The sequence below is a fragment of the Apodemus sylvaticus genome, chromosome 12 (genome assembly GCF_947179515.1).
Source record: "Apodemus sylvaticus chromosome 12, mApoSyl1.1, whole genome shotgun sequence".
Lineage (NCBI taxonomy): Eukaryota > Metazoa > Chordata > Mammalia > Rodentia > Muridae > Apodemus > Apodemus sylvaticus.
The window spans coordinates 94,820,483-94,847,855 of NC_067483.1; the positions used below are offsets into that span (position 1 = coordinate 94,820,483).

Genomic DNA, 27,373 nt, shown 5'->3' on the forward strand with positions numbered 1-27,373 from the left:
CTGGTACAACCACTCTGGAAATCTGTCTGGCGGTTCCTCAGAAAACTGAGCATGACACTTCAGAGGACTCTGGGCATATACCCAGAGGATTCCCCGGCATGCAATAAGGACACATGCTCCACTATGTTCATAACAACCTTATTTATAATAGCCAGAAGCTGGAAAGAACCCAGATGTCCCTCAATGGAGGAATGTATACAGAAACTGTGGTATATTTACACAATGGAATACTACTCAGCAGTTGTAGTATCATGAAATTCTTAGGAAAATGGTTGGAACTGGAAAATATCATCCTAAGTGAGGTAGCCCAATCACAAAAGAATACACATGGAATGCAATCACTGATAAGTGGATATTAATTAGCCCAGAAGCTCTGAATACTCAAAACACAATTAACATATCAAATGATTCCCAAGAAAAAGGAAGGAGAATGCCCTGGTACTGGAAAGGCTTGACCCAGCATTATAGGGGAGTACCAGGACAGAGAAATGGGAGAGGGGTGATTGGGGAATGGGCGGAGGGAAGAGCTTATGGGACTTATGGGGAGGAGGGGAACCGGGAAAGGGCAAATCATTTGGAATGTAAACAAAGAATATAGGCAATAAAAAATAAGAAAAACAAAAGACTTTGCTTCTCACTGTAGCTGAAGTCCACTCATTGGCCAAGTCTGCTGGGGAGCGTCATGGCCCTCCTGTTTCTGACTCTCCAGCACTGGGATTAAGGTGTGCATCCCAGCCTGGCTTCTAAGGTGTAAGTGCTGGGATCCATCCTCAGGGTCGATGATTGCACATCAGGCCATTCAGTTGGTGTGCCATTTCCCCATCCCCCATTCAGACTATTAATGATTCTACAAACATAGGACAATTTTATAGAACTGATAAAATTAAATCCTGCCACAAAAATCAACTCCATATCACATGATATCACTTTAGTAACATTTACTCATGGTGTGAAAATTTGCAAAGCCTACAGGACAGTGATGGCGCTGCAGGTGAGTGTCAGCGAGTGTCAGGAGCACACTTCAGCTTGTTCGTCATCAGCTCACTCTTAGTTCCAGTCTGCTTTAGAACCACTACAAAGCCAGGGCGATTTTAGCCTTTGCCTTCCAGGCTGCTTAAATAAATGTTCTTGCAGGACATCTGCATTTCAAAGAAAAAAATTAAAACAAGGAAGAGAAACAAAGGGATTTGATATCTACATGAACTCATGAGACAAAATCCATGTGTTTTAAGACAGGATAGTAGAGGTCTTATGCTACATCATTGTTTGTGCAGTCTAGAAAGACATGATCTTGGTCAAAGTCTGTAAAGATCCACATTCACAAAAGTCTGCGACCCCAAGTACTGAAGCCCTCATGTGGGTAAAATCTACTTAGAAATCTGTAAAAAGAAGCTTCTTAATTTCTTTGAAATTGACAAAAATTGATCTCAGCAAGAAATCCTTGAAGGAAGGGATTTTCTGCAGCATTGTCGATGTGAGTTTCCTAGTGCCACCTGACTTACTGAATTCCTGGAGGACACGGGAGCAGGAGCATTTCACTGTTTCCTAGTTAGCTTAACTAGCTAACTAGTGTCTCTCCAAGCCTTGCTGTGCTCTGATTAATTAGATTCTTTCATTCCACCTTTCTTATCTTACTTCTTTTTTAATGCAGAGGTGAGTCACTCATTCATTCACTTTTTATGGAGGACAGGGTTTTACAAAGAGAATACCGGCTGGCAGTTAGCTGGTACTCTCTTTGTCCATCTCAACTTCAAGCTAATTAACTTCAACTCAACAAATATTTTGAATGCCTACTTTGTACAGACATTATCTTAAATAAACCAGGTAGAAAAATTAATTGAAGCAGGCCCCATGGCAGAGTAAAGTAGACATGTTCATAAGCTCCTATGTGTGTTTGTCAGTGCTGGGATGGTAGAGTGTTGAGGAGAGGGAGGGAAAAGGAATAAGACAATGGGACCCTCGCATTTCTAGTCTGTATGAAAGTCATTTTCAAACCCAGCACACAATAATATAATGGTTTGGTAACGTATTTGAGAGAAAATGCTGAGTTCCCTTTATTTACATTTAAAAATTGAGGTCTGATGATTTAAAGTGACATATAGTTTTTACCCTTGGTTTTTATGAACCATAGTTATGGATTAAGAATTTAGTGGACTCATAGTGGTTATCACCTGGGCAACACTTTCATAATGAGTAGAAAGTCAGCTGGTAGCATCAAAGTTAAACAGGGTTCATCCTAATCACAGCTAGGTTCCAAAGAGGTCAGAGCAAAGAGTGGACTGATGCAAATGGAGACTTCCCCAGGAAAGAAATCAGAAATTCTCCTTCAAGTTTGGAGAGATAGAAAGTGCCAAGCTCTGTGAGTCCCGGAGGAAGCCCAGAGGGCAGTGAATGTGAGTGTGGAAGAGGGCGTGGCAACTCCATCACAGGCCTTTGCATCTTGGGTTTCAGCTGAAGCCATGCTGTCAGCTTTAGGCTCTGTTTAAGGGTGACACCATGAGGTGACTCTCAAAGTGGGGCTGCATAGTTCCTTGGGAGAGCCACAGTGGTGTCACCCCAAGCCGTGTGGGTGCCTACCTTTAGTCCCAGATGCTTAGGATTCTGAGGCTGGATACTTGAGCTCAGGAGTTTGGGGCCAGGCAGAGGAGCAAGCATGGCTCCCATGACAGCACGACTAAAAGACTAAAACATAAAAAAGTGATCGAGTCATCTCCTGTAGTAACTGAGTACACTAAGTTCATGTGATGACTTAGTGCGGTGACTCAGATGATTCACAAAGTTTCTTCCATGTGAGACTAGAAAAAAGCTAAGACTGAAGGAAGTAAACAAGTAAAAATAACATTTTAACTTAAATTAAAACTTAGAGGGCCAGGCAGTGGTGGTGCACACCTTTAATCCCAGCACTTGGGAGGCAGAGGCAGGCGGATTTCTGAGTTTGAGGCCAGCCTGGTCTACACTGAGTTCCAGGACAGCCAGGGCTACACAGAGAAACCCTGTCTCAAAAACAAACAAACAAACAAAAACAAAAAACAAAAAAAACAAAAACTTAAGACTTAAAGCGAAGAAGCTGACATGAGGAGGACTGCACTACCCTGTGTGGGTGGGAGAGGCGGCAGTGTGTGGAGAAGGGCGCGCTCTCCCTCTGTGAGTGACTGATGGGAGAACTGAAGCTGAGGCCTGAGTGCACTCTCCAGTGCTTGTAGATTGAAGTTGCCAGTGGAAAAGATACATGTGTACACTCCTACACATGCATGTGTAAACACACACAGTACAAGAATTTAATTCCCACTATAAACAAGAGCTTTCTCTACTCATAGTAATAAGTATGTAGCTTTGAAGTTTTGCTAATATTTTAAGGAATCAAATTATTTGCTGAACAAAGTTCTTTACTTGTTTCTTTAAAACACTCAAAGAAAGAAGGAAAGTGTAAGCCCCAGAGGGGAAAGAAGTGACAGAGAGATAGGTTGGGTAAAGTAAAGACCAACAAAACTCCACCAAAAGTGTTGGGAGTTGCAATCTGGTAGACAGTGAGCGGGGCTGCTGGTGAGTTTTTAATCCGTTGGTTGATGCCTGCTCATTGGCATTTGGTTCCAGTTCTGAGTCTGCTGTGTTCCTGCCCACAGCTCAAGTCAGGTGTCTGATGGCCCATTCAACAAAGACTGTAGATGTGATTTTTGCACATGGAAGCTTTTTGAACAGTCTTGACTTTGACTTTACCTTAAACTACAAAAGCTGAGACGGTCACAACTCACTCTTGATAGGTTACCTTCCAGTCATCTGACAGACCTCACCAGAGCTGAGCAAGAAGTACTTGACGCTGAGATAACAGCTCCTGGAAACGTGTTCAAATCAAGGGATGGAATGAAACCCTAACAAGGAATCATCCTAGCAATTGGGTTGGAAGTGAATCGTCAAGTGAGCTGATGAAGCCGACCGGGGCTGTAAAAGTTAAGCACGCTGCTTCTGATGATAGCCGTCGGGGGTGGTGGGAAGGAGATGGTCCCCAGTCTCAGTCATGTGAACACTGGCTCTAGTTGTGGCAGCCAGATGAGTGGCTTTGTCCTGTGCGCTCTGAGATTTTTAAAGACTTTGTATTTCCAGTTGCTCTCTCTGCTTTGTGCTTGTGGTTCGAGATGTGAGTTCTCAGCCTTTGTCCTTGCTGCCTTCTGCCTCTTGCCGCCACCATGCACACTCACCGTTGGAATCATAGCTCAGGTACACTGTTCTGTACGGTGCCTGGGTCGCAGTGTTCTATAAGGCGCCTGGGTCACAGTGTTTTATCACAGCCGTGGGAAAGAGTGACAATACACCAGCTAGGACTGGACTGTTGGTATTTTCCTAAGAACTTTGTGGTAACAGTTAATTCACATGACCTCCTCTTCAGCATTAGGAGGCAGACTCTGCTGTCTGCTTTCTTTATAGCTGTGGGATTGGGGTAACGAGAGCTAAAGTGTGGCAAAGCACAAACTGGGACAGCTTGGCTTGAAAGTCCACACCAACTCCAGTCACTTTATGCCAAGACTATCCATGGATTCATAGATCACAGGGGTTTAAAACAGAATTCCATTCTTGCAGAGTCAGGCAGTCCTAGCACTTAGCAAGTTGAGACAGAGGGTTCCACGTTTAAGACCAACCTAAAGAAGGTAACAGCAAGACCTGCCTCAGTAAAGAAATACAACAGGAGACAAGCATGTTGATACATGTCTGTATTTCAAACACTCAGGAGACTAAAGTAAGAGGATTACCATGAACTGAAGGCCATTTTGAGCCTTATAACAGATGACTTTATCTCAAAACAACAACAACAACAAAAAAAAACCCTAAAATATAATAGAGAATTTTAGTTTGAATATGTCTTTCTTTCAAATTTAAAGTATAAGATAGCCATTTTTAGTTATGAGTTTATTTCTTGATAATATCTTCAAATTGTGGCCTTAGATTGTGAGTTGAGAATTGAGTACTGCTTGCTAGAATGTCAGCAGAGCTCCGGAGAACCTTCTTTCCCCATCTTGTACCCAACCCTGGCATTACAGATGTCCATAACACTTCACCCAGGCTTACATGGATGTTGGGGATCCAAACTCAGTCACAGTCTTGCAGGGTGCACCCTAACCTGCTGACACATCGCCCCATCTGCCATTTCTGAGATGGGCTTCCAAAGCCCAGCCATCTGTCCAGCACCCAAACCACAGTGTTTTCAAGGTTTCTGAATTACTCTTTACAGCCACCACACTCTTGCTGCCAACTTTCTTAGGAGACGTTACAGACACATCTGGAGATAATGATTCTCTTATTAGGTTTCCTCCAGTCTGTTCTATCCACAGTTGCCTATCACAATGAGCCCCACATTTCTACAGTAAAATACAGGCTCTTCTGCTTGCTGCACAGGAGAGACTTGGGGCAAGTTAACATTGTAAGCTGTCTAGGCTTCATTGATGAGAAATGTGTGTTCATTTCTGGAATTTCACAGAGCAGGAAGAGTAGATACTTTCCATTCAGCTTCCTAAAGTACTTGGCCATCTGGAAAGTATGCAGTCTGTATTTGAACAAAGCAGTAATAGTGGCATTGTTACTGAGTACATGCCAGATTAGTCAGAGATGTCAAAAACCAGTTGAACTTGGAGTTGCCCGTAGCTCACTGGAGAAGAAGGTGGTCTGTAGGCTTCTTTCAGGCCCTAATAATTGGCCAGGAAAAGCAAGCCAGCTGTATGTAACACATGCAACTCAAGAGACCACTGAGCGAGGTACGGCTCTTCTCTGTTTAATTTAAGATGTTGACCTTTCCACTAATTGGAAAGCATCGGAGTCATCACCCAGTGTTGTCAATCAGAGTGTGTGCATGGAAATTGGTGTAAGAAGCTAAGTTATAAAGTAACTGTTCTTACAATTCGGGTGCTCTGTGAAATATATATATATATATATATATATATATATATATATATATATATATATATATATATATATTCCTGGTTCCACTCCCCTTGGGTGGGTCATGTGGCCAACACAGTCCGGCCTTCCAGAAGCAGCTGTATGTCGTAGAAAGTGTCGTAGCTTCTACAAGTATGCTGTTTTTCATTTGTTTCACAATAGGCAAGGGCATATCTCAGTGTAGCCTCTTCTAGAGCCACCTTACTGCGTTATGCCTTCATAAGGAATCTTCCCTCTGCTCCCTGCACTATTTGATGCTTCTACCTCACTTGACTGGACAGGAGCCATTCAGAATGGTAGCCCTCCCTTGCTCCTGTTCCAACCTACTTCTCCATGCCTCATAGCAGCTAGAGTAGACAGAGGCCAAAGGAACTTCCTTCTAATGTTGTCTGCAGAGGAGCCTGGATCCCACATCTCCAGGTCCTGAATGAAAGAGTCAGACACCTGCTGTAAGTGAGCATTTGTTGTAACCCAAAATATGAAAATTTAATATGTGAAAGCCTATGTTCCTTTTTGGCTTGGCGAACTTTGCTGGGGTATGGCAGTATCAGCTGGGTGGCATGTATTCAGGCCTAGCTGTGACAGCCTTGCACATAAGTCATTTGTAGGTTGAACAATATCCTGACTTCTGAGCCTTGGGTATTTATGTCGCCTGTGCTCCCATAGCTTTCTTTTAAGGTTTGTGTCCTCATTCCCAGTCGCTGTTCCTTGTGCCTGTGTTGTCTTTCCATTCTTTCATGACCTAAAATCCAACTCGGCTCTCTCAGGTTCTTTGATGGATCAGAAACAAACATAAACCTAAAGCCAGCATTTGCTAACGCGGGCCTAGTCAGAAAGCCTCCCGAGTGTGGGTGGCGGGGGAGTCCTCCGGTCTCTGCGGATTTCATGTTTTGAGTCTGCAGATGCCCAGCCAGCGGTTTGTGTGGTACAGTTCCTTAGACTTCCAGAGCGCCCCGCACACCTCTGCATGGAGAGAAAGTCTTCTCTCCTTTCATTGGTGGGAACTGAGCAGTTGAATGACTGGCTCTCTAAATGGAAAGAAGAATGGCATAGGGATAAGATAGCTGGCTTCCTCATTGTCAGTAAGGATTGAACTTGGTGCAAACAGCAGGATCCCAGCTCACAGTTGCCTGAACCAAAGGGTTTGGCTTTTGTGTCTTGAATTCTTGAAAGACATAACTAGATGGTGTGGTTCACTCAAGTGAAGAAACCAGGCTTAGAGAGAGGGCCTTTCGTTCTTCTGACCTTTCACTCCTAGTTAAAAATGACCATGAGTATGGGACACGCCAGCTGAACAAATGCCACATTTGGTCCTTCTGCAGGCACTGTGCTGTGCGACTCCACACGCTGCTGTGACTAGAGTTTACACAGGACCAGCCCTAGCTGCTTGAGTGGGGCTCACGATGAAATCAATGATTTGCCTGCATCAATGTAAACCACAGTCTACCATAGAGTATTCTAGAAACGTGAGCTTGTGACCATGTGATTACTTTCTTGAAGTAGACATAGGCCAAAAAATGTTGAGAGTTACATGTTATATTGGGTAATTTTTTGCAATTCGTTGGGTATGTAAAATACTGAGACCATAATTTCTCTGTCTTATCACTAAAATTCCACCTCCTTGATAATTTTTCCATTCCCTCATTTATATCTTGAAGAGTACATTGCACGTGTTTGAGCTTGTGACCTTTCCTGTCCCTTCTCTGATCACACTTGCATGTTTTTTCCATTAACTTATTTCTTTGCTTTATATCCCAACTGTGGCCACCCCCTTACTCAGTCCTTCACCTCGTTCCCTTCTCCCTCCTCTGAGAAGTGGAAGCCCCTTAGCCCCATTTCCCTCCCCATCGGCGCATCACGTCTCTCTAGGGCTAGGCACATCCTCTCCCACTGCAGTCAGGCAAGGCAGCCCAGTTAGGGTCAGGAAGTCCGCAGATGGCCACAGCCCCTGCTTCAGTTGATGGGGGACACACATGAAAGTGTACTACATACATGCCAGGGACCTAGGGCCAGCCCTGCATTCTCTCAGAACAGTCTCAGAGCCCCAAGGGTCCACGTTAGTTGACTCTGTTGATCTTCCTGTGGAGTTTCTATCCCCTTTGGGACCCTCAGTCCTTCCCCCCAACTCTTCCACAAGAGTCTGGAGCTCCGTTCAAGGTTTGTCTGTGGGCCTCTGCACCTGTTTCATCAGCTGCAGGGTGGAGCCTCTTATAGGTCAGTCATGCTAGGCTCCTGTCTGCAAGGATTACGGAGTATCATTAATAATAGTGTTGGGATTGGTGCTTGCCCCGTGGGGTGGGTCTCAAGTTGGGCCAGTTCTTGGTTGGCCATTCCCTCAGTCTCTGCTCCATCTTTGTCCCTGCATTTCTTGTAGACAGGACAAATTTTGGGTGTAAAGTTTTGTGGGTGGGTGGGGTCCTGCCTGGCTACAAGAGGTGGACTCTTCAGGTTCCAATCCTTACTGCTGTGAGTTTCAGATAATAAGGTTACCCCAGAGACTCCTGGGAACCTCCACCGTCCCAGGCCTCTGGCACATACTAGAAATGCCCCCTACCCTTCACCTCTGCCAGCTGCAGATCTCCATTCATTCTCCTAGGACTGCCTCCTCCTGTCTCTCTCCACACCTGACCCTGACACCCTCCCTCTCTCCCTCCCTCCCTCCACCCCACCCATTTCCCTCCTCATTCCCTCTCCCACCCTGTTTCCTCCCTCCATCTGCCTCCTAGGACGATTCACCCTTCTAACTTGTATACTTTACTTGTGGTCACTGACAGTACAGGTTATCCAGACTGGCCTGCGTCACAGGACTGAGTGGCTGCCTGATGCCTGCTTCAGCAGAACAGCCTGCGGAGTGTGCTATTTTTAATTGTTTTCTTTGCTAAATGTATACTGGCTTAAAAATGTGCAGCCATCTGTATTTTGCTTATGAATTACTGTGAAAGTGTCCGCGAGATTCTTAGAAACCATATTTTAAGTATCAAGAGCAGCTGTAACCTTTTCCCCTTGATTTAATTCAAGATTTCACGGAACACCTTTGGCTTTGTTGGGAAGAAACAAGTTGGGTCTGTTACCAAAACAGTTTTGACACACGCAGTGGGGCCCATGCATGTATCTGGACAGGTGCCTGAGGAGTGTGTGCCGGTGCCATGTGCCACCTGATGTGCATTGAAAATCACAGTGGTCGCTGGAGGATTACCGGTCATGTGATTCTTGAGTGTAAAAATAATTTTGACTTAAGCACATGAAAATCTTTCTAGTTACCACACATCCTTGGATTAAAGAGTATTTATTGTACACCTAGAATTTTGGTCTGAAAAGCTATCTTAATAATTTGTTATGTTCTAAGATGTGTGCTGAATCAATTGTAGCCCTCTGACCTCTTTTACAACAATTTTTATATGAAAAAAATGTGAAAAAATATATGAAAAAATGTTCCACATGTACTAAGCTCTGCAGCATAATTAATTATCCCTAGAAGAGAAAGCTATGGCTTTCTTTTTTTTCTAAATCCTACCCTTTATATAACTTATGTAATAGACTGTACAAATGAATGTATAAGAGCAAGATAGACCTTATTCTGTATTATAAGTATGTGCATACATGCACATGGGTACACGGCCACACAAACACACACACATACGCGCACACACACACACATAGTTTTCAGTACAATTTTGGCAGGAAGAAAATGAAACATTTTAATTTTTATTATTTAAATATTTTGTGGCAGTTGATTATTATTTTAAGGAAGTTTGTGAGTATCCATAAAGATAATAGAATTTCAATATACAAATACTTATTGTGAGCTACAGTGTGTAGTGTGTATTTCAAGCTAATAACCAGGGCTTACAGTGGGTCAGTGGGTCATATCCCAGTGATGTCTGGTGAGATGGAAGGTTAGCTTATGTGTCAGCCAGATAACCCTGTGAACACTTTTCAGCAGGTAAGATAATGGGACTGAATTCTGAAGTGAGGGTTGAAATATATTGGAATGTTATGACATATGAGAACCATATCTTTAAAAATGTGGTTATTCTTTGACATTATTATGCATATTTGACAGTGTATGCATTTGAACAGAGATGAAAGAAATAAGCCAAACGTAGTTTAATGTTTAAATTTATATATTTTAAAAAAATAGTTCCCATTATGTACGAGAGGATTATAGGGAACTGATGAGCTCTGTTAAAGCTCAGGTGTGTGTGTGTGTGTGTGTGTGTGTGTTATGTATGTATGTCTGGAGGCGCGGTTAGCAGTAGGTAAATGGACAGATATAAAAGCTGTTAAAACCTGCAGAATGGTTTCTTTTCTGTCTATAATTCTGAAGTGACATTTCCTGCTCCCAGTAGCAGTAGCAGTAGCAGTAGCAGTAGCAGTAGTAGTAGTAATTTAACCCTTTCAATGCTGGAGAGGTGGCTTGGCAATTAAGAGCTGTAGCTGCTCTCCCAGATGACCTGGGTTCACTTCTCAGAGCCCACATGACAGCTCACAGCTGTCTGTAACTCCAGTCCTAGGGGATCTGACACCCTCTTCTGGGTTCCTGGCACTAGGCATACATGTGGTGCACAAACATGCATGCAGATAAAACACCTATACACATAAAAATAATTTAAAAATAATGTAGCCCTTTCTTAATTGCTATTAAGTTTTTTAAACAAAAGTACTTTATACTTTAGCCCAAACATAAGCATGCTAATAATGTTTTTAAATTTTCTTCTGTATTACCGTGTTTCTAGCACTGTGTATTTAAAGATTTGGTTTTATTTTTATTTTATATATGTATGTGTATGGGTATTTGCCAACATGATTGTCTGTATCTCAGAAGCCCTAGAGAGTACTAGATTCCCTGGGACGGGTATTATGGGCAGTCGTCGTAAGCCATGTGAATGGTGGGAATCGAACCCAGGTCCTTCTGCAAGAGCAGCAAATGTTCTTATCCGCTGAGCTCTGTGTCGCTCCAGCCCTCTAGCACAGCATTTTTCAGAAACATTACACAGTATGTCAAGCCTTTCTTTTTTTAGATTGAGCATGAATTTTGGTTCTGTCTTTGTGTGTGTGAGTGTGTGTGTGTGTGTCTGTGTCTGTGTGTGTCTGTCTGTCTGTCTGTGTGTCTCTCTCTCTCTCTCTGTGTGTGTGTGTGTGTCTGTGTCTGTGTGTGTGTGTGTCTGTCTGTGTCTGTGTGTGTGTGTGTGTGTCTGTGTGTGTGTGTGTGTGTCTGTGTGTCTGTCTGTGTCTCTGTGTGTGTGTGTGTGTCTCTGTGTGTGTGTGTGTGCGTGTGTGTGTGTGTGTGTGTGTGTGTGTGTGTGCGTGTGCATGTGCATGTGCATGTTTTCAAGATAACTTTGCCAGGCTTCACTGTGCACAGTGTCTGGAGCAGAGATTTGTTTCTTCTGTATGTGTATGTTTTTAAAATGAGTCATAGAAAACATTTATTTTTAAAAGTACATGTGAATTGCTTTGATTTGTACTGAATAAGAAAGTGCATATTTATGGCATATAAATTGCAGTTTGGGAAGAATGTGTAAATTCTCAGTATAATTTAAGCACGCAGATTTCATGAAATCTTCAAGCGCTGTGTTGTCCTGTGGACGTATCTCGGATCCATCTGCATCTGCTCTTGAGCACAGTGTCATTACAGAGTTTGCATCAATGCGTGTTATCTCCTTGAAAACCAGAATGTGGCAAGATCTACATGAGGGATTTTGGAAGCCCCTGGTCAGCCAGTAGAGGCCACTCATAGCCTGCTGTAACTAGATGGGGAGGGAGCCTCCGTCTGTATAGCCCTGCTGAGCATCTTTGAGGCTGTGGGAAATTTAAACTGTAACTCAGAAAAAGATTACTGTAAACTAGTATGAATGTGGGGCATAGCATCTTAGTTATGCATGTGTGCTGCCTGCCTTTCTGTTGGAGCCCTGAGAGTGCTCACGGAGGTGTGTAACTGCTGCTATAATGTAGAGACATTGTTATTAATCACACCAAAAACATGAGTCGACGCATTTGTTATGATGATTAATATTCTAATGGGCTAGTAATTTTAAATTCCCAGTTCATGCAGATTTTTAACTGGGAGAAACTATGTACAATGGGGATTTGAAATCATTACATCATATACTTTACTCAGATATTGGTGTATTTTATGTATATATATACATATATATTTAGTATGTATGTATATATAGTGTACATAGATGCAGATACATTATACAGATGTGTGTGTGGATGGATAGATAGATAGATAGATAGATAGATTTTTTTTTTGTCTTGACAGCTCAGAAAAATGTGTGTGTGTTTCTTGAGAATGTGCTCAGATGACATCATTTCAAAGGGGTTGCCCTGCACCCAGCTACTGTGAGCAGGGGTGGGGTAGCACAGTGACTGTGAGCAGGGGTGGGGTAGCACAGTGACTGTGAGCAGGGGTGGGTGAGCACAGTGAGTGTGAGCAGGGGTGGGCGAGCACAGTGGAGTATTTAACTTACCCTGCCTGTCTTGGACAGAGCTTTGAGAGCATCTGTGCTGAGTGCTCATGGGGGGGTGTCTGAAGGTGTAAATGTAACAACCATTTGCCAGATTGCCCTATATTAGTCCTTCAGCCTTTTTTTTTTTTTTCAAATAAGGACAACATTTAATTGGGGCTGATTTACAGGTTCAGAAGTTCAGTCCAGTATCATCAAGGCCAGGGAGCATGGCAGCATCCAGGCAGCGATGGTGCAGGAGGAGCTGAGAGTTCTACATCTTCATCTGAAGGTGGCTAGTGAAAGACTGATTTCCAGGCAGCTAGGGTGAGGGTCTTAAAGCCCACTCCCACAGTGACCTATTCCAACAGGGCCACATGTCCTAATAGTTCCACTCTCTGGGCCAAGCATATACAAACCATCACATTCCACTCCTAGGCCAACATAGGCCTGTTCAAACATGAGTCTGTTGGGACCATACCTAAATATAGCATAATGAAAAATACATTTAGTCCAACTTCTAAAGTCCCCGTAGTCTATAGCAGTCTCAACAGTGTTAAAAGTCCGAAGTTCAAGGTCTCTTCTGAGATTCTTTCCATCATCTAACTGTAATCCCCAAAGCAAGGCAGGAAACCAGCTGGGCAAACTCCAGACTCTGCATCTCCATGGCGGATGTCAAAGCAGTCTTCAGATCTCCAACTAATTTTTCATCTTTTCTGACTGCAACAAACTTCTTTCTCCTGGGCTGGTTCCACTCCCTGTTAGCAGCTTTCCTCAGCAGATAGCCCATGGCTCTGGCATCTCGAACATCTTGGGTCTCCAAGGCAACTTCAATTTTACAGCTTCTTGATTCAGTGTCTGGGATCCTTTAAAGGGTTTCCTTCAGCTCTGCCCTCTGAAGCACTCTAAGCTCAGGTTGATCCACTTCACTGCTGCTGCTGGTTTTGTGATCATCCCATAGGACTGGCATCTCCAGTATGCTGGGCTCTTCTGCTGCAAGTAGGCTTCACCAATAGCCTCTCATAGGCTCTCTTCATGGTGGTAAGCTACTTCTTTTCAAGACTCCTTCAGTCCTGGGCCATCAAGTGCAACTGAGGTTGCACCTTCACCAATGGCCTTCCATGGCCTCTCAGAGTCCCAAGCCTCAGCTGCTCTTCATGACCCCTTCATGCCTTCAAAACCAGTACCACCTGGGTGACTTACACATTACCAAATACAGCTGCAACACCAGGTAAGACCTTGGCTATCTCTTGAACACAGCCTCTGTGCTCTCAGAAAACACTTTCCAGAAGATTTCACCTCAGTGATGCTGCCCTCTTCTTAATCACTGCTAATTTCTTAACTCCAGCTAGCCAGCATCAATTGTCCCAGAAGTCTCCTTCTCCTCTTGACTCTAAAGCCACATGGCCGAAGCTGCCGAGTTCAACTGCTCGTAGGAGCTGGAGCATGGCCCCCTCGTTCTACTATATCACCACTAGCTGTTTTCCAACTCTTTCACTCTCCTTCAATCTTTAAAAAATGAAGATAACTCCGGAGACTGGCACAGAACCAGTGTCCTGTCTTTTTCCCCCCTATCCCCCAACAACCAGCTCTTGCATCCTGTGCCCAGAATTTAAAGACATATTTTGAAACTTGCCTTTTTAGAAGGTTATTTCTTTAATATCTGTCACTTGGATTTGAGTGACACATTTGTTCAGGACAGCTTGGCTGTGAAGGCTACTCTTCTTCGTATTGTCAAATTAATCATTATCCTGAAAAAAGGAAACGTTTGTATCTGGACAGCCTGGCAGGCAGTTCAGGCTTGCCCCTCCAGCCTGGAGACTGCAGGGCTGTGGCGAGCCAGGCCTCGCCAAGTGGAAAAGCCTTCTTTTGAATGGCAACCTGCCATGGTCAGTGTTTGTCAGTGAGGCACTGAGGCAGAATAGTGTGCAGGGGGCACTGCTGGGCTTGCGAGTGAGCTCAGGGCTGGCGGGAAGGGTTGCTGCAGGCACAGGGCAGAGCTGCTGCTTCCTCAGACTGCTGGTAGGGTGCCCCTGCGTTCATCTGCAGTCTTCAGCACGGTGTCCCCTCCACACTGGGCAGCCTTGTCCCAGCCTCACAAGTGTATCTCAGCTCAGTTTCCCGTTCGGAGAGGGATATGTCAACTGAAACCTGCAGGAGGCTTTGCATTGGGAAACAAAACAAAACAAAACAGGTGCTCTATTAGGCTCTGAAAACCACCAGTCATCATAGAAAATGCCATGATGGAGAAGAACAAGAACTGAAGGGCATTGTTCCTAGCTCCACATGTTCTGTCAGACTGAGGGTCTAGGTGCTCCCCACAGAGCCACTTGCTTGCCCTTCCATTCCGTCAGCAGTTGTTCTTGAGCAGTGTGGTCAGGTGTTCATCTCTCCCTACCACAGTGTTTGCTGAGGTAAACTACTTGGCTACAAACAACAGCAGCAAAAGCTGAAATCACAACAGAAAATCTGTATCACATAGAAACCCTCTCTTTCTGGCTGTGTAGACTTGTTTTGACTGGTAGAAGCACAAATTATTTAAGTAACCAACAATGCTTTACTGAGAATTACACTCACTGCCAATGATATAGTATTTAGCAGCTGAAGCCTCACGACTGAGGGCATGCCATATGATGTCTGAAGTCAACATCGCTAATACTGACTAATTACACAAATGTTGATCTCTGAGGTCTACAACTCCCCATGAACTCAGTACCATGCAAACACTGTTTCTAGATGAAATTCAAAGTATCCCTTCTACTAATTGCATGAGCTAAAAATTTTGGTACTAATAAACTTGACTATCTTGCTGGACATGATGATGTGTACTCTAATCCTAGGGAAGCAGAAGCCGGAGGATCTCCAAGTTCAAAGCCAGCCTGGTCTACAGAAGAATTTCACTCTAGCCAGGACTACATAGTGAGACCGTGTCTCAAACAAAACCAAATAATTCCTTGACTATTTGAATATTTGATCTGCCTGTTTAAAGAGATGTGACTTACAATAGTTTGTGATTTCTTTCTAAAACTTCTCTGGTATTAATCGCCACTGTATGATCTGATACTAGAAAGTTTTGGTTTTATGGTTTTTTGTTTGTTTTGGGAAGGGCTTCACACCGACTGTTATCTCCAGCTTTTTACTATGTTCTTTCAGGTTAATTGTTGTATTACATGTGTGTATGTGTGGGCATAAGTATGTGTGTGTATGGCCGATATGTGCAGAAGCCAGATGAGGGCGGCGGACATGGCGCAGCTGCTGGGGAGCAAAGGCCAGGTCCGCACAAGGACAGCAAATGCTTGCAACCACTCCGCCGCCTCACTAGCCTGATTTCATCTTATTTTTATAAATTTTGTAGATGCTGAATTAATCATAGAACTGCTATGAATTTTTACAATTCTTTTACTGTTTTTGAAAGATTAGTTAAGGTTAGCATAATATGTGTGGTATATGATGCTAATAACAATAAACATTTTCAAGTTTAAAATGCTCTCAGACTTTAGGATAGCCCTGCCCTCCATGCAGGGATGCTGCGCTGTGGATGCAATGCACAGGCTTTGGGTAAGACTTTTCCTTGAGTGACACCGAACTCTGAGGTCTGACCCTCACAGCATCACAGTATCACAGCAGTGAGGCTTCAGCTCAGTTCTGAAGTGCTGAAAGGTGTCCACTTTGTCTGTCTTTAGAAGCAAAATATAAGTAACTTAAAGGAACAGCAGGATAGTTGCTTGTGTTTCTCCACAGTCATGACCAGGTAAACACACATGTGAAGTCACTTAAATATCTGCATTTGGTTCTTTAAATCTATGAATCATATGCTGCAATTGAAGGGAGCTTGTAGATTTTTAGACATGTGTCCAATTCCTGAGAAATATCTAGTAATATTATTTTTGACTGGATTGAAAGCTTACATTTGTATTGTGGTATAAACTTGTTATAAGTTCTGTTTTATTATATTTCCCTGTATTGTTTTTATCAGGTAATTTATCACATGGGTGTATGTGAAATTTCTTCATCTATTAAATTTCAGATTATGTATTTCAAAACAGAGCAAGACTTAAACATTTTCCCATAAGTGTAGCTTCAGGTAAACAAGCAATTTTAGCCTCGAAAATAGCTCCTGCTTCTGTCAACATGCTGTTTATTTTTTCTCTGAGATAAAAAGTTCAGTTTTCTGATATTTGTACCAAGATAAAGTCAGTAAACAAGATTAATATAGTGTGGAAAAGGTTGTCAGCAGCCCTGGCAAAGGAAATAAGTTGCCTGTACATAGACCATACTGTAAACTGAATAAAAGTGTCAGGTCCGCCATGAGATAATGTGATCACGGACGTCTAACAAACCATGACACAGGCCCAGGCGGCTTCTCACAGCCCCAGTGTAGAAAATGGATTACTGTGTTCCAGGGATACCTGCTGGAATAACATGAGACTCTACTCCAAGATGGATGTGGGATGTGGCCCTGGAGGCGAGCCAAGTGCTCATGTGTGTGCTCCTGCCCTGACCACTGTCATCTCCTACCACTCGCCCTGCTTGTATAGGACTGCATAGTGGATGCTTGGTACTGGAGGGATAGAAGAAGAAAGTTTCCCCAAAATGGTCCTTCATTAGGCCATGCTGGTTTTACTCTGTTGTGGTTAAAATGGCTCTTGTGTAATTGAGAGGGAAAACTTGCTGTAAGAGAGCATGACTCAGAGTCCTTTGCTCCTCGTTCATTGAATGGGTTCATCCTTTCCCGGCTGCCTTTTGTTCCATTTGAGAACCCTGGGTACAGCAGGAGTTCTGTCTGTGGAGTTCATAACAAACCTCAACAGTTATGACATAAATAAAACACCTGCTGTTTGCTTTATAGAATTTCTAATTTATATAGACACTGAGGAGCAAATATTGTTCTTTTTGCTAAAATTATATTTCACTCAATGTAAATACCAAGATAATTTTTTCCTTTGTAGAAAATATATAGAAAGAGTCCTTACTGCTCTTTTGGCAGAAGTTCTCTTATACTTTTGGATTTGTACATTTGAAAGCATCTGTGTTTAGGAACTTACCAAAGAGTTGCTTGCTCAGACGTGGCATCTGCTCAGGGGTGGTCAGCTGACCTCTCACACTAGTTTGACAGTGTCTGGATGGTAAGGTCCCTGCTCTGTTCTTAAGCACAATATGTACACTTGTCAAGGTGCTCTGACAGCGCCTTAACCTAGTGTGGTAACTCTGTTAGACTGAAAGGATCTACCTCCCTGCGAGTTGGCGTTTCAGGTGCTGGGCACCAGGCTCAGGTCCTCTGCGGCCCTCAGAGGGTCTTCTTACCAGGCCTTTTGCTCCTTGCTGGTTTCCCTTGGATTTGAAAATAATATTCTTTCTTCCATTTAGAAAGATGTTGTCACACAGATGCAGCTTTGCATTACCATTAGCAAGCCATTGTGACTTGTTTTTGTTGTTTGTTTTCAGATGTCTGCTCCTGGGCCCGTCAGTAACAAGAGGATGGTACATGTCTCCCCAGACACCCGTCAGCATGAGTGAGTCCTCGGGTTCTGTCGCTCGCTTGGGCTATCTGTCTGCTGTCTCTCTAGGAAACTAGTCACTATTTGTGAATTAGGACACTTTAATTTGTGCCTACTGTAAGAGCATGAGAAGGCACACGGATGGCAACACAGTGTGAGAATGACTGTAGTGCAACAGTATGAGAACGACTATAGTGGAGCCCTTGACAGAGTAGGACTTGTGACTACACTCTTGATTTTGACAGCGTTTGAAGTTCATGCCCTAGTCAGTGAAATCTAAGCCCTGTCTAAAAGCATTTAAATGTGCATGACATTGGCCTGTTGCACGCCCGCGCCAGCCTTTCTGTGGTACCAGTGTGAACGCCAGATGACTTGTCTTCACCATGCTTCTCCCTGGCTCCGCCTGCCTGGCCTGCCGCTGCTTATCACAGTGAAGACCTAGAGTGAAACCAAAACGTACTTTCTTTAGCAACAGACAAAACGGCGCACTAGGTAACTTTACATAGCTAACAGTTTATATGACTTCAATATAAGTTATAGATAAGGTTTCTTGTGGTAATCTTAATTCTAAATAGTCTTATCAGAAAGCCCAATCTTATGTGTGGCAGTTTGATGTTAGGTGTCTTTCCTACCATCGGAAGTTGGTTGACATTGAGGCCTGTGAGATGTGGAAAGGCATGAATTAATTATCAAGTTGGTTTTTTTCTAAAAAATAGTCTAAAATCTGTTTCTTTAAAAAAAAAAAAACACACAAAAAAAAACAACAAAAAACAACAAAAAAAAAAAAACCCTGGTTTTCTTTTAAAACAAAAACTACACCCTAAGTAGAAAGCAAACTATTTCTTAAGGTGCTTCTCAGCCATCCAAAGTTCTTCATGTGAAAATTCTTTGTTTAGCTCTGTATCCCACTTTTTAATAAGGTTATTTGGTTCTCTGGGTTCTACCTTCTTGAGTTCTTTGTATATATTAGATATTAGCCCTCTGTCAGATTTAGGGTTGGTGAAGATCTTTTCCCAATTTGTTGGTTGGTGAAGATCTTTTCCCAATTTGTTGGTTGCCGTTTTGTCTTTTTGACAGTGTCCTTTGCCTTACAGAAACTTTGTAGTTTTATGAGGTCCCATTTGTCAATTCTTGATCTTAGAGCATAAGCTATTGGTGTTTCTGTTCAGGAACTTTTCAAAACCCTGTGCCCATGTCCTCAAGGGTCTTCCCCAGTTTCTTTTCTATTAGTTTCAGTGTGTCAGGTTTTATGTGGAGGTCCTTGATCCACTTGGAGTTGAGCTTAGTACAAGGAGATAAGAATGGATCGATTCCCATTCTTCTGCATGCTGACCTCCAGTTGAACCAGCACCATTTGTTGAAAAGGCTATCTTTTTTCCACTGGATGCTTTCAGCTCCTTTGTCGAAGATCAAGTGACCATAGGTGTGTGGGTTTATTTCTGGATCTTCAATCCTATTCCATTGATCCGCTTGCCTGACATTGTACCAATACCATGCAGTTTTTATCACTATTGCTCTGTAGTAATGTTTGAGATCTGGGATACTGATTACCCCAAAAGTTCTTTTACTGTTGAGAATAGTTTTGGCTATCCTGGGTGTTTTGTTATTCCAGATGAATTTGAGAATTGTTCTTTCTAGCTCTATGAAGAACTGAGTTGGGATTTTGATGGGGATTGCATTGAATCTGTAGATTGCTTTTGACAAGATGGCCATTTTAACTATATTAATCCTGCCAATCCACGAGCATGGAAGATTTTTCCATTTTCTGAGGTCTTCTTCGATTTCCTTCTTCAGAGATCTGAAGATAAGAAATGTTCAACATCATTAATCATTAGGGAAATGCAAATCAAAACAACCCTAAGATTTCACCTCACACCAGTCATAATGGCTAAGGTAAAAAAATCAGGAGACAGCAGGTGTTGCCGAGGATGTGGAGAAAGAGGAAGACTCCTCCACTGCTGGTGGGATTGCAAGATGATGCAACCACTTTGGAAATCAGTCCGGTGGTTCCTCAGAAATCTGGGCATGACACTTCTGGAGGACCCTGCTACACCACTCCTGGGCATATACCCAGAGGATTCCCCAGCATGTAATAAGGACACATGCCTCACTATGTTCATAGCAGCCCTATTTGTAGTAGCCAGAAGCTGGTAAGAACCCAGGTGTCCCTCAACGGAGGAAAGGATACAAAAAAATGTGGTATATTTACAAATGGAGTACTATTCAGCCATTAGAAACAACGGATTCATGAAATTCTTAGACAAATGGGTGGAGCTGGCGAACATCATACTAAGTGAGGTAACCCAGTCTCAAAAGATCAATCATGGTATGCACTCACTGATAAGTGGATATTAGCCTAGAAACTTTGAATACCCAAGACATAATCCACATATTAAATGATGTCCAAGAAGAACGGTAGAGTGCCCCCTACTTCTGGACTCAGTGCAGCAGTATAGGGGAATACCAGAACAGGGAAGTAGGAAGGGGTAGATGTGAGAACAGGGGGAGGGAAGAGGGCTTATAGGACTTTCAGGGAGTGGGGAGCCAGAAAAGGGGAAATCATTTGAAATGTAAATAAAGAATATATTGAATTAAAAAAGAAAAAGAAAAGAAAACAAACTATTGTCCAGGCAGCAATTTGATATCAGAGTCTCCCTTGTTTTCTTGCTTGATATGATGAAGCCTTAAAAATAAATCAATAAATCAATAAATAAATTTAAAGAAACTCAGGACAGCAGTCAAATGTTGTATGCAGTTTTTATATTAATTTTCTTCAGACAAGCTGCAGAAGCTGAGGCAAGTAGATGCAGAACTATTGTGATCATCCCTTCTTGGTGGAGGAAGAGTGTAATGCTCTGGGGGGGGTCTCCTCCTTCCTGCCACCACTGTGTCAGCCCTGTGCCTGCTGGGGCAGTTTGCTCTGCGCCTGGTGGGACAGGCACTTAGATGGAGCCGGAAAGAGCAGGATGCCTGCTGCCCTCAGTGTTGCTGAATGGACAGGGCTTTTGCTCAGTGTCCCTCTGTCTCCTCCACTGCAGGGTGTGTGTCCTGGGTTCGCAGTCTGCTAAGATGCCCCAGGAGTAGCGGGCATTAAGTTTCATTCCATGTGTGAATGTCCTGCCACTCCTGCCCCCCAGGGAGCCCCAGTCCCAGATACCTCCCATCCCTGCCTTTCCAGGGGCTGCAGTCCTGTCCCCAGGGTCTGTCTCCTCTGACCTCTTCTTTCCCATTCCCACCCATTGTGCTTCTCTATTATCTTTTATGTCCTTGTAGAGTTCCTGTGGGTCCTTCAGGCTCTAGCTGTCCATGGTTCCAGGGTAAACTACCTGGTCATCATCTTGTTTTCTTACTTAACATACCCACTGTCATCTGCCACCAGTGTGGACGCCTTAGCTGTCATCAACAAGCACCCTGCACCGCCATGCCTGACACTCCTCTTGTCACCAAACTCCATTCTCATTATCAACACATATGACCTGTATGTCCCCTCTGTCCTGAGACCTGGGATTGGCTCCTATCAGGGCTCTTTGCAGAGACTTCTGTCAGCGCATGCTGTAGGGACGTACATTGATGTCATTTGTGGTTTTGTTTCAGTTTTGCTTTGCTTTAGATGTATGTCTCCTGTTTTGTTTCCTTACATGAATATAGAAAGGGAGCTTCTTTTGACAAACCAGTCTGTATCACCTAAGGCCTACAAGCTTCTCGGTCTCCTTCTGTCATCTGTTTCCCATTCTAGGCTGCTGCATCAAAACACCAGAAAGTTGATGTCTGAAACAAAAACCTTATCATTTAGCCAGGAAAACCCCAGGTCTGAAGCAAAGCAGTCAGTAGGGTTAGCTCCCTCCTGGGGCTGTGAGAGAAGGCACTTCCTGTTTGTTTCCTTGCTTCTCACAGTTCACAAAGTCTCTGCTGGGGGTCCTCATACTCCCACCCCCACCCCTAATCCAGCTTTGGTGACATTTTCCCTGTGCTGATCTTTGTCCGAATTTCTCCTTTATAAGGCACCAAGGCAGGCCAATGAGATGCTCCAGTGTCACACTGGACTGAGGCTCTGCCTCACTGATCTCATTTAACTTGTCTTGGTGGAGAGCCTGTGTCCAAAGAAGGTGCTGTTCCGGATTATGATACTAGGGCCCAGGCTGTCTCCTGCAGGGACCCAGTTCTGCCAATCACATTGCCTTCCTTGTCCTTCTCTCTGATGTCCTCATGGTCATTGTCTCCTGGTCTTTAAGAGGGCTGCTTCTGGGCCTCCTCTCCTCTGCTCTGAAGAGGACTGTGCCAGCAGGACTCCTGTTTGACCTTTCAGCAACAGCCTCTTTGTGGCCATTGAGCAGAAGCAAAATGCCTGGTTGTCACGCCTAGTAGACTAGCAAGGAAGAAATGTTCCTGCTGAGTTCAGCTCACAGCCCCTGCGCGCTCCAGTCAGGAGCACTGACAGTGTTGCCATGCCAGCCACCACCTCCCATCCCCATGCTCTGCTCCTTGCAGGCCAGCAGTGTGCAGAGCACTCTAGCCTTCCCCAGAGACCTCTTCCACACCTCCTAGGGCTGCTTACCTCATCTCCCTCAGGCTCCCATCCAGGGCCTCGAACCGTTGGGCTTGTTAATTCAGTCTGGCCATGATCCTCTTGGTAGAGTGACTTATGCACCACAGCTACACATGGGCAGTAAGGAGTTGCAGAAGGCAGGCCATCTCAGCAGGAGATGAAGATTTCCATCTAGGAATGCCATTCCTAGTGCCCAGCATGGCAGAGCATGAGCAGTTTGACCGCCATTCTGAAGAGAGGGCCCTGCCTTTGGGAGCCGCTTGCTTGTGAGACTGCTGCAGAGTTGTAGCCGCACATTTCTCAATGGTGGAGGCAGGAGTCTCATCAAGTGTTGGTGGCTGTGAGGTTGAGGTTGGCCTGTTCTCACGTACTCAGTTGGCTCTCCCTTATTTTCGCAGTTCCTTCCTTGCTGGTCCTTTCTGGTCTGTCCCCCCAGAGTTCTGCCTTGTGGCAGTGCAAGGTGACCAGCGGGGGCATGTTGAAGACTCTAGAGCTTTTGTCCACAGATTCTCACCATTCGGTGGGCAGTGCTCTGCCGAGCGGTTTCATGGCTTCAGAGCAGCCTTGGCTTGAGAAGCTCGGTGGCTTGGGAAGCTGGGTGCTTGTCCGTGAGAGCTCTCCATCCTCTGCCTCTTTCCAAACTTGATTTTCTAGTCTAATGTTGAGCATGATGGTGGAATCTTGGATTTCTATTTCGTGATATTGAGAGTTAAAACACAACAGAATTTTACATCTGGAATGTCACTCAGCTAAAAGATACTTCGTGATCAGTCATCTGACTTAGTTCCTGAAACAGCCCTTCCTGATACTGTGACAGGAACACAGGAAATGCATGGGTTAATCTTCCCTGAGTTTACCTTACAGCCTAAGGACCTGTAGGAAAACAGGAAGCATCACAGCATGAACCTACTGTGTTAATTCCATCAATGATTCCTCCCTGGGTCTGGTTGCACATGACTAACCTTTACACTCAGAAAAGCAAAAGCAGGAGGATTATAAGTTCAAAACTTGCCTACCTAATGAGACTTGGGTTTCATTGTTGTTGTTGTTTAGTTTTGGTTTTGAACTTTATCAAATCTCCAAAACTTTCTTACAGAAAAATACATAAAACAGTTTCAGGTGTGAGCTAGGGAGGTGGCACAGTGGGTGAAGGGCTTGCTATACAGGTGTGAGGACCCCACAACTTGTGTCCACAGCCTTAAAAGCATGCATATACACATTCGGGCACTATTCACACAAACATATGAAAATGAAGAGTCCCACTGGTGTAATGTCACAGGTAAAGTAGACTTGAGTGAGTAGAGCAAGTCACCATGCTGGCTCTAGAGCATGATGGAAGGGACTTTGGGTTTTGAATGTGGGCAGTGGAGGATCGCAGCTCCCAGAGCTCTGTCTCTGTGCTGGGCTGTGTCTAAATAGATGGGAAGATGCTGGAGCTCCGCTGGAGAAGGGGGAGGTGGCTTTAGGGTGTAGAGGACCATAGCAGTCAGCTCTTCCACAGTGAAAGTTCTCCACTGAGGAGGAGAGTGGAGGTCACTCAGGTAAAGTGTTGGTGAGGGGTGGGCTGCAGCTCTGCGGCAGAGCGCTCGTGGCCGTGCACGCCACCCATTACTTCTGTAGCCAATAACCAACCAAGTAAATACTATGCAGGAACATTTCAAGGTAATTTCCATTATAAAAACAAACGCAGATTAGTACTTGCTGATGGCAGCGTTGCCCACACCTCACAACATGGACCTGTAGACATTTGGACCACACACTGAAGAGTGTAAGAGCCCCGTAGTGATGAACCGTGATCAGTTTAGTGAGATGACATTTTGTTTTGTGCTGTGCTAATTGTAGGGAAAAAACATTTTTAGTAATTATTCCCTGGAAAAGTATTATCATGTTGAAAGGCCAGGCATTAATAGATATTCATTCCCTTTTAGCAGGAAATGTAGAGCACAGACAAATGAAGTGTGCATTAATATAAGACCTGCACAGGATGTGCCAAGAGCCACAGCTAATTCAGTGAAGTCAGCGTCAAAAAAGAAAGTTTGAGGAGACTAGAGACATGGTTTGGTGGTTAGGAGCACATGCCGCTCTTCCAGAGACCCAGGGCTCAACTCTCAGTACCAGAGGAAGCTCACACCCTCTGTCACTTCAGCACCAGGAGCCAGTGCTTCTGCTCTGTCAGAATCCAAAGTCACGGGGCACACAGTCATACATAAGCAATAATCATCATCATCATCATCATCATCATCATCATCTTAAAACAGTGTTTGAAATGGAATTGTCTCTGCCATCATCCTGCTGCCTTTCTAAATATGTAAATAGTAAAATGTAAAACCTAAGCCAGGCACTGGTGGCACACACCTTTAATCCCAGGACTTGGGAGGCAGAGGCAGGTGGATTTCTGAGTTTGAAGCCAGCCTGGTCCACAAAGTGAGTTCCAGGACAGCCAGGGCTACACAGAGAAACCCTGTCTCAGAAAAGAACAAACAATCAAAAAAATGTAAAAACTAACATGACTCCCTCTTAGAACTTTGTGTAAGCATAAATCTTGTTTTATTAAATGACGGCAGAGCCTGGCCCACTAGCACACCCTCTACGACCCGCGGTTAGGAGCTGAAGCAAGAGAATTAACTGCCAGACATCACAACACTAGTCTGAACTTGAGATTGCTAAGCCAGCCAGGGCAACATAACATGATCCTGTCTTGAAAACCAAAAAATGTTCCAGGATTCTATCTACTTTTCTCAATTACTTGCAAGATACTTAATCTTAAAGAGATAAATATGATTTATTAATTGATTTTTAAATCGATATTCATATTCTGTTTCTATTTTTATGTAAAATATATCCACCTTAAAAGCTGTATGTAGAATGAACTTTTTAAAGATGCACACAGATAACTCGTTACAATCCTATGATGAATTCCTTCATAAAGCAAATATTCACTCATTTTATCTTTTGTGTAAATATCAAGCTTGCTTTAAGCAAGATTTGACTGGATTAAAGGTTATGTTCACTGGAAATACTTTTTCCCTTTTAAGTTTAGCATTTCTTACTTTGTGGGGAAAGAGGCTAACCTCTAGGCTGAGGTCACAATGTGCCAGGTCAGCTCCACCTCTTACTAATCTCGGTTTCCATGGTGTGAGTTGTAAGCTGACCCAGCTCCCTTTTCATTATGGAGTAAGTGAGGTCACCTCCCTACTTAAGGAGACAAGACGGCAGGAGCACTGTGCGGTCTCTACATGCCAGGAAGCACGTCGGCAGTTTGCAGCTTACAGGTTTTCTTCCTCAGAACACTTTTCGATGTGTCATTTTAATGTCTTTATTCTCTGAATTACCAAAGCAGGTGTTCTTTCTTCATTTTATAGGTGACTTGACTTTTCCAGAGACACCCACTGTAACTCTGCTTGACCAAAAATCAATTAGGAAACAAATATCTTCATCATCACTGATATGTTTTGTGACATGCAAGTCCTGTGGGAATTCTGTGGGGAGCCTCAGTCATGTTCATTCTTCTGTGGACATTGAGGGTCCAAAGCTTGAGAATGAAACTACACGTAACTGAATCCCGCGGTGTTCTGCAGGGAAAAGGACATTAATACTGATTTCAAATGCCTTCTCTATGGGAGATTAGAATTTATGTTTAAACCTCTAAGTTCTGAGAAAGGTCTTTTTCTTTTCCTTATATTTTATTGATACGCGAGCGTGTGTTTGTGTGTGTGTGTGTGTGTGTGTGTGTATGTGTGTGTGGTGTGTGTGTACACTCACATACTGTGGCCCACACATGCAGGTTGGACAACTTTATAGAATGATTTCTCCTAATCTTTCCCTATGTTGTTTCTAGAGGCTGAACTTAAAAGAGTTAAGCTTTCCTACCCAAGACTTGACTTGCTGAGCCATCGTGCCAGCCCCCAGTGTTATTTTTGTTGATAAGGAAGGAACCTAGACTTCAAATGTATAACATTTGCCAGAAGCTACCTGAGCGGTGCCAGAGCCTGTAACATTTGGATTTTTCCATCTATGAAGCACATCAAGCTCAACTTTCTGAATTTTCAGTAGTGTTTTAATAAAGCAAATGAAACACTTAAAGAGCCTCTTTTTATAATTTTATAGTTGGTGTTTTGTATCATAGAAAAAAAACTAATGAAGGAGGAATATCTTCATAAAGAACAATGGTGGCAGCTGCAGTTCATCAAGCCTTGCCTAGCCACCGTGTTAAGCCATGTTCTTGTCCCAGGATGCCTGAGACGACAGGACACTCGATCACTGTGCACATGCTACTCACAGACTTTACCTATCAGCAGTGGGTAACGGACAGTGGTCAACAGACAGACACATGCATGTGCGATTACATGATAGTACATATGTGTATCATATGCTGAGCTAAGGGCTCTAATTCTTACGTTTAATCTGTACATTGAACTATAACAACTGATAATCTATGACATACATGATTTGGGAGTGGGAAGAACATTTTAAGAAAATAAAATAGCATGTTCTTCATTCAAGAATCTGGAACAATTCTAAGACATATGAAACACCATGAAGGCAGATTGTCACATGGTGAGACTGGAGAAGGTGGCAGGCTAGGCCTGGGGCACAGTTAAGTAGTCTTTCTTTGTGATAGTAGAAAGCCACATGGAGGTGTAGTCTACTTCTGTTTGATTTGTTCATTTGGTATGTCTGAGCTCTCTCTGTTTCTGTTCTGACAGGTTAGCCTTCATTCTTAGTTTTTTTTGTGTGTGCGGTTTGTTTTGTTTTGTTTTATTTTATTTTATTTATTTATTTACTGCTGTTTGAGGTAGCTACAAAGACTTAAGTTCTTAACCAAATGGATTCTTGATGCTAGACTATCTTGCTTCAATTTATATTTCTATATCTGGGCTAGGAGTTTGTTATGTTTCTGGTTTTCTCTCCCCTTTTTATCCTTTTTATAATTCTTGCATCAACTAGGT

The 27,373-nt window shown here is 43.5% G+C and overlaps 1 protein-coding gene across 6 annotated transcripts in view; it reads left to right on the forward strand.

The window, feature by feature from the left end:
* Gpatch2 (G-patch domain containing 2) overlaps window positions 1–27,373 on the forward strand; it is a 174,974-nt gene that overhangs the window by 78,974 nt on the left and 68,627 nt on the right. For all 6 annotated transcript variants that reach the window (XR_007980596.1, XR_007980597.1, XR_007980595.1 and 3 more), the window contains one exon: window positions 17,826–17,893. Coding sequence is in view for 3 of the 6 variants with exons in the window: in XM_052201321.1 (XP_052057281.1) it covers window positions 17,826–17,893 (68 nt within the window). In the remaining 3 variants the exon portion in view is untranslated. The remainder of the gene's footprint in view (window positions 1–17,825; window positions 17,894–27,373) is intronic.